This window comes from Miniopterus natalensis, chromosome X, assembly GCF_054644295.1.
Source record: "Miniopterus natalensis isolate mMinNat1 chromosome X, mMinNat1.hap1, whole genome shotgun sequence".
In the NCBI taxonomy this organism is placed as follows: domain Eukaryota; kingdom Metazoa; phylum Chordata; class Mammalia; order Chiroptera; family Miniopteridae; genus Miniopterus; species Miniopterus natalensis.
Window position 1 is genome coordinate 52,046,512 of NC_142103.1, and position 13,596 is coordinate 52,060,107.

At 37.3% G+C, this 13,596-nt stretch overlaps 1 protein-coding gene across 1 annotated transcript; it reads right to left on the bottom strand.

Moving 5' to 3' along the window:
* Positions 1–6,903: 6,903 nt before the first annotated feature.
* Positions 6,904–11,121, bottom strand: SPIN4 (spindlin family member 4). Its single transcript, XM_016217947.2, has one exon. It carries the CDS (start codon positions 10,667–10,669, stop codon positions 9,920–9,922), a length of 750 nt encoding a protein of 249 aa, XP_016073433.1. The 5' UTR covers positions 10,670–11,121; the 3' UTR covers positions 6,904–9,919.
* Positions 11,122–13,596: the final 2,475 nt, after the last annotated feature.

Below are 13,596 nucleotides of genomic sequence, written 5' to 3' on the forward strand. Positions count from 1 at the left end.
AATCTAGTGTGAACTTCCCTGCCCTCGGTTGTTGGCATTACAATTCCCTTTTAAAATTAAACTCTCTGGAGATCCTAACAGACCCCAGGTTTCATATGTGTCCTAGACTGAAGTTGAGGCACAGGCCATTGTAAAGGAATTTCTTAAGGATCCTCACAAGATTGGCAAAGAATTTGATATTATTATCCAGGCATATCAGCCAGGGTTTCTGATTTGTATCAGCTAATTCATATGTTAATTGGTGAAGTCCAGGCTCAGCACTGGATGAAATTTGCTGGATGGAAACATTTCAAAAAGGACTTAGAAAAGCAAACCTTCAATTTTTGGGAAGCTAGAAAACATGCTCAAAAGCTACACTGAGCATCTCTTAAAGCTTTCCCAAAACCTGTTGATTGAGCAAAATTCAGGCTTGCTCACACAAGTCTGACAAACATCTTCATGACTATTATAATAGACTTCAAGTTGTTTTTAAGGAAAATTTTGATCTTCCTTAAGATTTTGCCTCCTTCAAGTCTTTGTTAATGGGTTGAGCAGAGATCTTTCCCTCCTAGATAAGAGAACCAGGACTGAATGGGAAACCATGTACACCCTAGATTTGGTTAATTTGGCTAGTCGGGTTGCCCATTCTCTAGATGAACCACCTAGGAGTAATATTGCCAAGATTTTTTATTTTCAGCCTTGGCAAATAAGAGGCCCTATGCAAAACTGAAAGACTTCAAACTTTTGCCATTACTGCAAAGAGCCAGAGCACTGGAAAAGGGATTGCTATAAATTTAAGTGTTTCGGATGCTTTTAGCCTTCTAAGCAGCCTTCTAATTTTTCAAAGTCCTCCTAATCTTCAATGATGATGCTCCGAAAAATTATAGGTGCTTTGTCCAATCCTTTCTTTTAAATGACTTTGAGAAACTTTTCCTCTAATTGGTAAGAAAACTATTTCTATTCTTATTGACACTCAAGGCTCAACCTGACTGTCATAAAAAAGCCCTTGCTTTGGAGTTATGAAATAGTTCAAATTTGGAGATTTCAAATCATCCTCAACAGGTTCATATCTCTGAACATATTATTTTTGCTTAAGCCTCTTAGGAGATGCACTTTGTTTTCTCCTTAGATCTTCTGCCCCTACCCATTCATTAGATTGAGACTTCCTAGAGGAGTATCGTGCTGTAATATCCTTTTCCCAAAAAGGGAAAATAATGTTAGAGTTCGACAGTAACTGTCAGAATAGCCAATTAGGTGAATTAAATGGTCTTTCAAAATCATTTATTTGTTCTGTTTTTGACAGTACAGTCGCTGAATCTGAGAGCACTAATCAATTGTCCCTGTTGGAACAATTGCCATTTTCTCTATAGGCAAAATCTTCAACTGATATTGGCAGAATCCACAGTGTATTTCTTATCATGTTTCAAATTGACCTTTCAAAACTTTTTCTTGAAATTAATTGATATCCTATAAGAAGAAAGGCCTTTCAGTATATAAAGCCCATAATAGATTACATAACTCAGGGCCTTATTATTCCTTGCACTAGTGCCTGTAACATTTTTATTTTACCTGTGAGAAAGCCAAAGGGATGAAGGCGGTGGTTTGTCCAGGACCTTTGAACAATAAACCACACTGTAATCCCATAATACCTTTTTGTTCCTAACGCTCAAATGTTGCTAGCATCTATCCTAACTGTAAGTAAATTCTTTATGGTAATTGATTTATGTAGTGCATTTTTTAGTATCCCATTTGATGAAGCTAATCAATACCTTTTTGCCTTCACTTGGGAGGGAAAGCAATTTATATGGACAGCAGTGCTTCAGGGTTTTACTAAAAGCGCTCTTATTTCTCACAAATTCTGAAGGTTTATTTGAATGATACAATTCTCCCGAAAGGTTCCACCCTATTGCAATATTTGAATGATTTACTTCTTTGCTCTTCTTCTCAGGTTTTTTTCACAAGAAGGCCATCTATGTATTATATTCATATTTGGGACATATGATATCAAAACAAGGACTACATCTGGATCCAGATAGGCTTTGTGGTGTCCTAAGTTTCTCAAGGCAAAAACTAAGTGCCAATTGTGAGGATTTTTGGATTAGTCAGTTATTGCCCAAATTGGATCCCAAATTCTCTCTTATGGTAAAACCCCTATATGTTTTACTAAAGAATGGCGGTGCTGACACAATTTTATGGGAAGAACAGGATGACATAGCCTTTAAAGCCTTAAAGGAGAGTTTAATAAACCCACCTGCTCTTGGGCATACTAACTATCAGATTCCCTTTTTTCCTTTTCATGCATGAAAAGAAAGGGAATGCCCTTGTGGTATTCAATCAAAAACATGGGGATCAACATAGTCCCCTAGGATACTATAATCAACAACTGGGCCCTGTGACTTGGGGATACTTCCTTGCCTTAGAGCCATTGCTGCTACTGCCTTCTTGGTAAAGGTCACAGAAAAAATTATGTGATCCCCTCTAACCATTTTTGTACCTCATGCAGTAGAAGCACTCCTCAGTTCTCATCACATCCAGCATCTTTCAGTTAGTCACCTTACTTCCTATGAAATCTTTTTGTTGAGTGGTTCCCATATAATTCTTTCACGTAATAATCTTAATTCAGCTACACTTCTCCCTTCTGAAACTGATCAAGCATCTCATAACTGCTTGGCATTGATAAGTCACCTCCTGACTCTTTGCAAGGATTTGCAGGAGACTCTTCTAGGGAAAGCTTATTTCTCAAGGTTTACAGATGGCTCATGTAAAAATTAAAAATGGTAAGTACTGTGCTGGTTATACTGTTGTAACCCCTTTTGAAGTCAAGGCAGCATCCATCTTTGCCTTTGGCCACTTCAGCACAGCAGGCTGAATTATATACCTTAACTCAAGCTTGCATTTTAACAAAGGATAAAACTATCACACACTCCAAAAAAAAAAAAAAAAAGAAAAGAAAAAAAAGAGAGAACGCATGGACATGGACAAGAGTCCGGTGATTGAGGGGTGTGGGTGGGAATGGGTGGAGGTGGAAGAAGGCATAAAGAGGATAAATGGTGACGGGAAAAAATTAATTTTATTTAATTTTAAAAGGGTAGAACTGTCAATATTTATATGACATAGATGTGCCTTTGGAGTAGTTCATGACTTTGGAATGTTATGGAAGCAATATGGTTTTCTTACCTTCAATGGGGATAAAATTAAGAATGGTTCATATGTTCAGGAATTACTGTATGCTGTACTTTTACCTGATGCTTTAGCTATTATTAAGACATTCTCAACTTTACTCCCAGGAAGCTAAAGGAAATCACTTTGCGGACGTTTCTGCTAAGAATGCTGCCCATAAAGTCATCAGCAGCAGTCAAATCTCTGTGTTGGCCCAAAGAGACATTTCTCCAGTTGCTAGCTTAGAAAAACTGGCCAACAATTGGCTCCTGTAAAAGACTAGAAATCTAACAATTGCTGGTTTGATAAAAAGACAAAGCTCTGGTTTAGACCAAATAATAACCCAGTTCTACCAGGAACTCTAAAATTTCCACTCCTTACTACTGTACATGCATTAAAGCATCAGTCCACTGACAAAATTATAGCATTCATGAATCAATATTGGTGGAGAGATATTAACAAGGCCACAAAAAGTTCCTACCTTAAGTGTCTCACCTGTCCAAAATATAGCCCAAGGAAGCCTGTTCACCCTGTCCCTGGACATTTTAAACTGACTAATAGATCATGTGAGGTTTGGCAAATATATTTTATACAGCTTCCCTTGTTTCACGCATATAAATATGTTTTAGTCATGATATGTATGTTTTCTCAGTGGACTAAAGCTTTCCCTTGTGGACATGCTCATGCCTCTACAGTGGCTAAAGTCCTGTTAGAAAAGATTATTCCTACTCGGGAAACTCATTTCAAACTCTATGTTGATTGAGTAACCCATTTTACTAGTCAAATGCTACAACCAGTCTGTGCTATTTGGCCAGTTATGCAACATTTCCACCGTGCTTAAAAATCTTCTATCTTCAAGTTTAATTTTAATGTACTAATGACATAATAAGATTCACAGCTGTGTCCTTCTTAGGAATTGTCCCTAGGTTAAGGAAGATGTCTTGCCCAAGATTATGCCCCTTCCACAGGCATAGCCTTCATCCAATGATTTTGATGCCAGTATACAAAGGCTCAAGATTCTTTCTTTTTTTTAAAGTATATATTTATTGATTTCTGAGAGAAGGGAGAGGGATAAAAAGATAGAAACATCAATGATGAGAGAGTTGTCATTGATCAGCTGCCTCCTGCATGCCCCAGGCTGGGGATGGAGCCCGCAACCCTGGATGTGCCTGGACCAGGAATTGAATCACAATCTCCTGAACCCTAGATTGATGCTCAACCTCTGAACCACGCCTGGCCAGGCAAAGGCCCAGGATTTTTGCTTCAATTAGGACAACTATGAAAACCCATCCCAGCTCTGTAGCTCCCTATGGAATTGGTGGAGGCTTTTGTTGTACCCGCATTGCAATTCAACTTCTCTTTATGCCCAATCAGCTTTTTTCACTGCTCTTCTCACAACACACCCAAAGGGTGATCCTGAAATATCCCCCAATAAACTCCCTGAATGTAAAAACAAAACAAAGATTCAAATAGCAAAATTTGTAGAAACTCTTCAAATACCTGGCCAAAAGCATTGCCCTTATTACTTTTAAATCTCAGATCTACCTCTTTTGGGACTCCTAAGCTTTCACTTATTGAGCTAATTACAGGGCATCCTATTCATTTGGCTCTTGCTTCTTTTGATCCACAGCTGGTAAAAGGAGACATATTTCAATATTATAAAGTCTTAATTGTTTTTAATGAAAATAATCATAGTTTGGTAGAGGAATCTTTTTACAGTGCACTCCAACAAAAAATATAAATCTGTACACATTTTAGATATACAATAATGTTTTCTAGTTTCTGCTCTCCCAATAGGCCCCAAGTCAGGATTGTTTTATGTTGTTTCCTGGTGACATTAGGTTATTAACATACAATAAAAGAGAGGCTCAGTTGTGGCCTAAGATCTGGAGATAGAAGTGAAAAATCTAGACAAAATCCCTGCTCTCTAGGAGCATATATCCTAATGGGAGGAGGAAGAGAGCCTCTCTTACAACCAAGCCTTACATTCCCCCCTAGTGATTTGGAAATATCCCACAATTTGTTAGTATCGACTGAAAAATAACATCCAGAAAAAGAAAAATAACATTGACTGTGTGTTTTCACCAAAAATGATTTATTCGGGAAAAAGAAAGCAGCTTTGCAACCCAGTACATGCAAACATGGTAAGCGACATGCACACTCTGTCTTGCATGCCAAGATGGAGGAGTATTTTGATAAAGGAAAGGGAAGTTAAGGGAAGGGGAAGTTAGAACCGTAAAGCTTTATTATAGACATAGAGTTCTTCCTGTGTAAAGTTCTTGTGATTACATTACATAAAGCGGGAGCACTTTTATAAACCTTAGTTCCTCCCATAGACCCTCCCAACTTGCCCAGGCTGGGTAGTTCAGTTGGTTAGAGTGTCCTCCCCATACGTTGCACCACTCTAACCCTTTAAAGGGTAGCTCACATTCTTTTTACCTTGTTTTGTTTGTAGGCTTTTTTGTTTAATCCTTACTCGAGGACATTTTTCCATTGATTTTTAGAGAGAGTGGAAGGAAGGGAGGAAGGGGGTAGAGAGAGAGAAACATCAATATGAGAGAGACACGCAGATTGGTTGCCTCCTGCAAGCACCCTGACTGGGGCTGGGATCGAGCTTGCGACCAAGGTATGTGCCCTTGACCGAGAATGAAACCTGAGACCCTTTGGTTCATGGACCGACACTCTAACCACTGAGCAGGTTTGGCCAGGGCTGTTTTGTAGACTTTACACCTACCTTATATCTTTGTTATTGGTCTGAAGACTACTTGAAGGATTAAAAAAACAACAAAACGTGTTAAGAAAGAAAGATTTTTGTTTTGTCCACCATCGCGTCCCACACTCTTAAAACAGTGCTACATTAGGGCCAGACTAAATCTGAATTTCAGGATGTGGGATAACCCTAATATTATCATGAGGAAATATAAGACCTAGTTCTGGTCTTTCTATCAGAGTGAGTGGTGGATAACTGCCTTACTACAGCCAAGATACAATCTGCATTTGAGTTGCAATTTTGTCTTGTTAGTCAATTGCCAGGGCTATGGCTAAGGCTTAGTCTTCCAGAGTGTCAGGAGTGGTAAAAGTACCTAAAAAAGAAATTGGTATTCTAAAGTCAGTATTATTGTTTTTGTTGCTGCAATCAATTTCCCAATTGGATAAAAAGATGATCCCTACAAGAAAAATAACTTCCACATGGTTTAAAGTGTACTATGCATTTTGAAATGAAAAACCCCACAAAAATATATACTATTACTGATTATTGCTATTTTTACAGTAAATATATAAAACAAAATTTGCACCAAATTCATTATAGTGTCTGCCTCTGTAGAGGAAGGAAACATTATGGTATTGGGAAAGGCATTTATTATTTGTAATGCTTATGGTTTTGTTTTTTTGTTTTTTTTTAAATATCTTTATTGATTTCAGAGAGAGGGAGAGAGAGGGAGAGAGAGAGATGGAAACATTAATGATGAGAGAGTCATTGATAGGCTGACTCCTGCAGGCCCCCTGCTGGGGATCAAGCCCTTAACCTGGGCATGTGCCCTGACCAGGAATCAAACCATGATCTCCTGAATCACATAGGTGGATGCTCAACCTCTGAGCAACACTGGCCAGGCTGTAACTCTTTCTTTAAAAAGATATATCTATATCTAAAACAAATATGCCAAAATGTTGACATTTGTTAATTTTAGATGAAGGTAAACAAATGCTTGTTATATATTTTATACTTTTCATATTGTTTTAATTTTTTAAAATAAAATACAAGAATTTAAAACACCGTGATAGCTTATGACTTTATTACAATGTTTTCAGAATTGAACATATCTAGGACATGTGCATATACAAAACTCAAGTACATAAAATATCTGAATAACACAATCAAGAAGCATGAGGATAGGTAAAATTTTAAACTTTGTATTTCACAGAGAATATACATTCTGTTTTAATAGAAAGCTTGAATAAACAAATTACCACTGAAGAATTAAGAAAGTTGATTAAAGATCTACCATCAAAAGTGTCACTGGGCTTAGATTGTTTTACAACTTAGGACTAGCTAATTTTTAAAGAACAAATAATTCTAATGTTATTTAAACTATTCCAGACAACAGAAAAATATTAAAAACTCACCAATTAATTTTCTAAGCTAGCACAATTTTAATTTAAAAACCTAAGACAGTGCAGACAAACACAATTTCACTTTGAAATGCAAATGCAATAATTCTAAATAAGAACCAGCAATATATCATATGATTATTACACTGTGCATGAGCATGTAGAATTTATTCCAGAAATAGAATTTTGATTCAGCATCAAATTCCTGTCACTTTAATTCAATATGTCAACAAATTTAAGGGGGAAATCTTAAAATTTTATCAATAGATGCTGAAAAGACATTTGATAAAATTCATGAGCCAGTTTTAGTAATAATGTTATATAAAACACGAAGAGAAGAAAGTCCCTAAACATGTTAATAGTTAATGACAAAAACAAATGTCATATTAATAAGGAATACTAAAAACAATTCCATAAAAATAAAGAACCAGACAAGCATGCCTACCATGATCATTATTCAACACTGTTTTAGAGAATCCAGTAAATGTAATAATAATTAATGTAAACATTAGAAAAATAAAATTACCTCTTTGCAGGTGAAATGATTGTACATCTAGAAAGTAAAAAATATTCTATTTTAAAAACCCAGTGTAATTTACAAGATTTAGTAAGCTGATTAAACAGAAAGTAAAAAAAAAAAAAATCCATAGTTTGTCTATATTGGTAAAAATAACAAGTTACAAATAAGCAGGAGTAAATACTCCATTCAGAATGTCAAAATGTAACAAAAACTGTAAAAATATTTAGAAATAAATTTAATCTGATATGTTGAACCTAGATGAATAACATTACAAAAACAAAAGATTTTAATGATGAATCCAAACTCTTGAATGTTAGGATTAATATTATTAACATATTCCTCTAAATATATATAAAAATGTGGAAAGAATGCTTTTAATTTTCATATGAAAGAATGAATGTCTAAGACAAGTTATATAAAAGAAGAAGAAAAAAAAACACTAATGAAAGGTAACTTGCTTTACCAGAGTCCAAAATTTAAGATTAAGCCACTATAGTTAAAATAATGTGACTTGGCTCAAAAACTTGAAAATGGGTGATTTATTTAATAAATGTGATAGCATAATCAGATATCCAATGTAAACAAAATGTATAGTTGGACATCTATTTTATACCATCTACAAAATAATTTCCAGTTGGATGAAATATTGTAACCTCAACTTTTTAGAAAAAAAAATGCAGGTGTATATTTGTATGACTTGGGGTTGAGACATTTATCTGAAAAAGACAAAAAAAAATCTAAAAAGGAGAAAGTAGTCTATCTAAAATTTTTTTAAAAACTGTAAAGTAAAAGATGCCATTAATAAAGTCAAGATTAATGATAGGATGCAAAAAATCATAACACATATGGGCTACAAATTATTAATATGCACCATATAGCAAATATAGTAAGAATTATTACAAATTTATAAGGAAAAGATCAAAGATTCAATAGATAAATGAACATAAGGTAAATACTGGCAAATCACAAAAGATAAAAGTCCAAAAGGCAAAACAAACAAACCCCCTAAAACAAATAAAAAAACCTCACTGAGTTTGCCAATTAAAGAGACAATACAACAAATTTTCACCTTTCAGATTTGCAAAAATTAAAGAGTGCTGGAGAGGATGCTGGAAAATGAGAACCTTCATTTTAAATAGTAATTTTGCAATGCCTTTTAAATTTAATTATCAGCCTACCTAGCAATCCCATTTCTAGGAATCTACCCTATAGAAATAAAAGCACCAGTATGTATTGAGCAGTTAAATATCATTTTAGTACATAAATATATATTGTGTATGCAGCTGTTGGAAGCAGGAAGAGAGAGAGAGACAGAGAGAGACAGAGAGAGAGAAAGAGAGAGAGAGAGAATAGATGATTTATTTAATAAATGTGATGACACAATTGGGTATCCAACTTGAATAAAATGTATACTTAAATCTCAATTTTATACCACATGCAAAAACAAATTCCAGAGTGGGAGGGAAATGGTTGAGGTACTTAATAAATGCGATGGCATGATCAGGTATCCAATGTGAACAAAATGTATAAAGGGACCTGTATCTTAATATTATATACAAAAATAAATTCAGGGGAGGTAGGGGAGGGGAAGAAAAAGGATAGAGAGAGGGAGGGAGAGGGAGAGATATCTGCATCTACTGATCAGAAGGAATTTCATGAATGCCAAGTGAGAAAAGCAATGACAGAGAAATGATGCGGCTTGTCATTTTTTACAGAAACAACTGCAACAAACTTTTTGGGAAAGGATTGAAAAAAACGTAGGATCTTCATCATGTTCTTAACACTTGTTATCTGAGGAGAAGAAAGAGAGAAGGTAAGGGAAAGGGGGGAAGGATATGGTGTGGGGTTACACCATTAATTTTTCTTTAGTTTTTCATTGTTCTAATAGTAATAAAGACTTTTCAATTTTTCTATTAGCACCCACTTAAAATTTTTCAGTTACAGAACAAGGCAATATCATACATACCAAAGTACACTTGGGCAAAACTGTGGAACTAGTGAATGTATAAGATTTAGAGGCACAATAAGTAGTAAGTAATAATAAATTCCTGAATCTCTGACACCAAAACTGTTCTCAAAAGTTCACAATTACAAGAACACGACATATTTTACATTGAATAGTTCCACACATTTTGCAAAAGCACGATAAATTTAGGGAGTTTTCACCAAACCATAGACATAAATATGAATATCATCATCAAACTTAATGAAGTAGACAGACGGCTTGGCCACCACTTGATGGATGAAAATGCCGGTTCTCTTAGACCCATCATCTTTGGCGTGTTCCACCTGCTTGCCCACGAGGCTGTCGATCACTTCTCCAGGCTCCCGTTCTGCTGTAGGGAAATAGTAGTTGGAATCTGGAATGATACGCAGGTCACCATCTTTGTAGTCATCCAGCAGCGTGTACATATAAAGAACCGGATCTTTCTCATAGGTGATGTAAAACCAAGTGTCCATCACGGGGGCTCGCGCCAGGACCATGCCCTTCCATTCATCTTTCCTGCCGTGCTCCCCCTCAAACACATGCCCCACTGCCTTGCCAATCAGGGAATCTGCGAGACGTGAATCAATGCGAGGAGTTGGCACTCTCTCAGGAAGGATTTCTAGCGCTAAAACTCTCTTATCTCTGTGCAGTTCTAGTCCATACACACTATCTTTGCCATCATATTTGATGATGTAGAGAGTGGGCTTCACAGAAACCTGCTCCAGCACTGTGCCTTTCCATTGCTCCACCGGCTCATTGCCTTCTTTCCAGCCGTGTTGAATGCGGCAGCCCACGATGTTCCTACGAGTGAGGAAAGTGGGCTTGCGCCGCTGCTTTCTGTGAGTGTGCCTTTTCTTCATCAGGTATGCGGACACGCCATCTACACCCATTGGAGGCACAGTTGGGGGCGACATGGTTAGGAGTTTAAGGAAGCTTTGGTAAAGCTGCCGCTTGCCCTATTAAGCTGAGGAAAAGTCAGTGCTATCCAATATGAGATATTTTTCCGTGATCTCGGAGTCTCCCTTCACCAAGCACAAAGATCTCACCAAAGCTTGGTAGAAACGCTCTAACTCTAAGCTTGGGTGCTGGGACCGCTGGGCCTCTTAATAGTGTTCTCTCCCGCCCAGGAGGGGTGTCTGCAGCAGCGGCAGTTGCCGCAGGAGATGGCGCGCTAGCTTGTGCCGCCGGCGCCTTGCTCCCGCCCAGACTCCCAACCCCGAGTCCCAAAATGACCACTTAGCTTTTATCGATGGTGCTGCGGCTGTGAAACGGCGATGGAGAAGGAGACCACCGGACAGGCAGGCAAGGGATAAGAAGGATGGCTGGCGGCGGCGGGTCTCTGACGAGCCCGAGCGGCCTCAGCTTCGCAGCGCAGCAATGCTCGGCCTAGATCTGGCGCCAGGGCTTTTGCCGCTTTGGGAACCCGACCCCTCTGAGCCCGCCTGTGCCTCGGCCCCGCCCCCCGCCATTCCCCCTTCCGCTCGGCTCGCAGCAGCAGGGGCAGCAGCAGGGGCAGCAGCTGGGCGGGTCAGTGCGCGTATGGGGGTACAGTCCACAGAGTTACAGGCGCTCACTCCTTCATTTCCTAACGCGCCCCCCGACTGCTTCCCTCAAACCGGAGCCAGACTGGCCCGCTCCCCTCCTCCTTTTCTTTGGCAGCCTGTCGTCCGCCAGCCTCCCTCACAGCAGCACCATCTGCTTTCTATCTTCCAGGAATTCCTTACAAAGCCTTTATTTAAAAAAAAATAATAATATTAAATACACACACACAGAGTTTGTACATACAAATTATTTTCTTTCAGTTAAAGGGATATGAGACTGGAGAAGGAAAAGCCTGTGTACAGTCCACCATCTTGAACCAAACTCTCCTTTATATTTTCTATCTGATCATTCCGTAATGCTTTTTTAATAATCGTGTTTTTTGTTTTGTTTTGTTTTTCCTGAATGTAAAAGAAATGTACTGAAATTGTGGAGCTTTTCTACAATTCAGTAAAATAAAAGACAGAACTAGCCCCAATATCCTTAATCTTACCATCTAGACATACACAAAATGTTGTTACAATTTATATTTCATTAATAAATCTATGTTTATATTTCACAAAGTTGGGAGCAGATTTTATAACTTTATAGCTTGTGGGGGGGGGTTCCATTTATATCATGAGCATTTTCACAAGTTGTTAAATACTCTGAAAATGTGATTTTTAATGTTTCTGTAATGTTCTTTTGTATGGATGGTCCATTAATGGTCTATGACAGAATAGATAATTAAACTAGTTTACATTCACATATGAATCTATTGAGCTAGCATAAACCATATTTTCAAACAATACTTAATGACATGGAAGTCTTCATATGGGATAAGAATGGTGTGTGAAAAAGCAGGATATTGAATAAAAATTGGGGCCCCAATTTTTTAGAGTTAAAAAATAAAGGGTTTTTTGTCATAAATATTTGCTGTTTTTCTGATTATAAATATAATACATTCTCACATGGGAAATCTGAGAAATAGCAAAGTGCCCATAATTTCCTTACCTCAAGTCACAGGGCTGTTAGGAGAATTAAATGGGAAAGTCTGTAAAACTTTAATTCATATATTCTACTTTATAAGATGGCAATACAAACCAGGGAAGTCTAGGCTCCCTCATTCTCATTCCTCCACCCTTCACTGGTGAGAAGGGAAGACAGCATATCATCATGGGTACAAAAGGCAATTAATATATAGAGAATTATAGGAAAGCAAGGAAGAGAGCTGCAAGGCAGCAATACTGACTATCTCCACATTTCACTACCCTTCAAGACAGGGAGAGAAAAACTTAGTCCTCCTACTATTTGATAGCTGATTGGGCAGAATATGTGTTTATCCCCCAATTCCCCATATTTCCCAGTCCATCTTATCTTTATAGATGAGATAACTCTCCAATATTATAATGAAAGAAATTCATTTCAAGGAAACAAGAAAACTATATACACTAAAAGATATTTCCAAACTTTTTAGAATGGCATGGTGGTGTGTACATAGCTACACATATATATGACCTACATAGTAAAAGTCAGAAGGTATGTGTAAATGTCATGTCATTAAGCTTAACAAATAATTTCCCCAGGTAATCCCCCAGACCAAGATGTGCCAAGCTCTTTTTGTTTAGAACAGTTGACAGGTGAGAGACCACCCATAGGCCACACAAAGGCAGGGAAAACAATTTACTCAGGCTCTTTGGTTGTATACTTTAATAGACTCTTTGCTCTCACCGCCCCACAAAGCAGCCTGAGGAAACATAAAAGAATTTTTAATATTCTTTCTTTTCTAAAACTATGATTTTGATGTTTAGATCATTCCCTAACAGTATGGATTCAGTGGGCCTTACCACACTATGATATAATGTTTACTTTGTATGTCTGCCCACTAGACTATAAACCCATTTGAGAAAAGCTTTTTATCTTGTAACTCAAGTGCCTTACACAGAATAGGTACTCAATGAATATTTGTTAAATGAATAAATAAGTGGTTTCAGCTGCCTTGCTCCAAGCCAAAGAAATTCTCCCTAATGAAATAAGTAATCTTACACAAGCCTCTGAAGATTGGAGTCCTGGTGACTTAAAAATCTATCTCCCACGGCAGCTTTGTTTTATACTTTCAAAGCATCCAGATCACTGACCCTGCAAATATGTGTCCATAAATCTGAAAATGACTAGGAGAACACCATAAACCTGCAATATATGTATAATAATATGTACCTCAAAGGTTAGCTGTGAGATTAAATGAGATAAAAACAATTGAATTTCTTAGCACATGAACTGGCTCATGGTAGGTTCTTGTAGTCTCCTAACCAAGCTCTTTTCT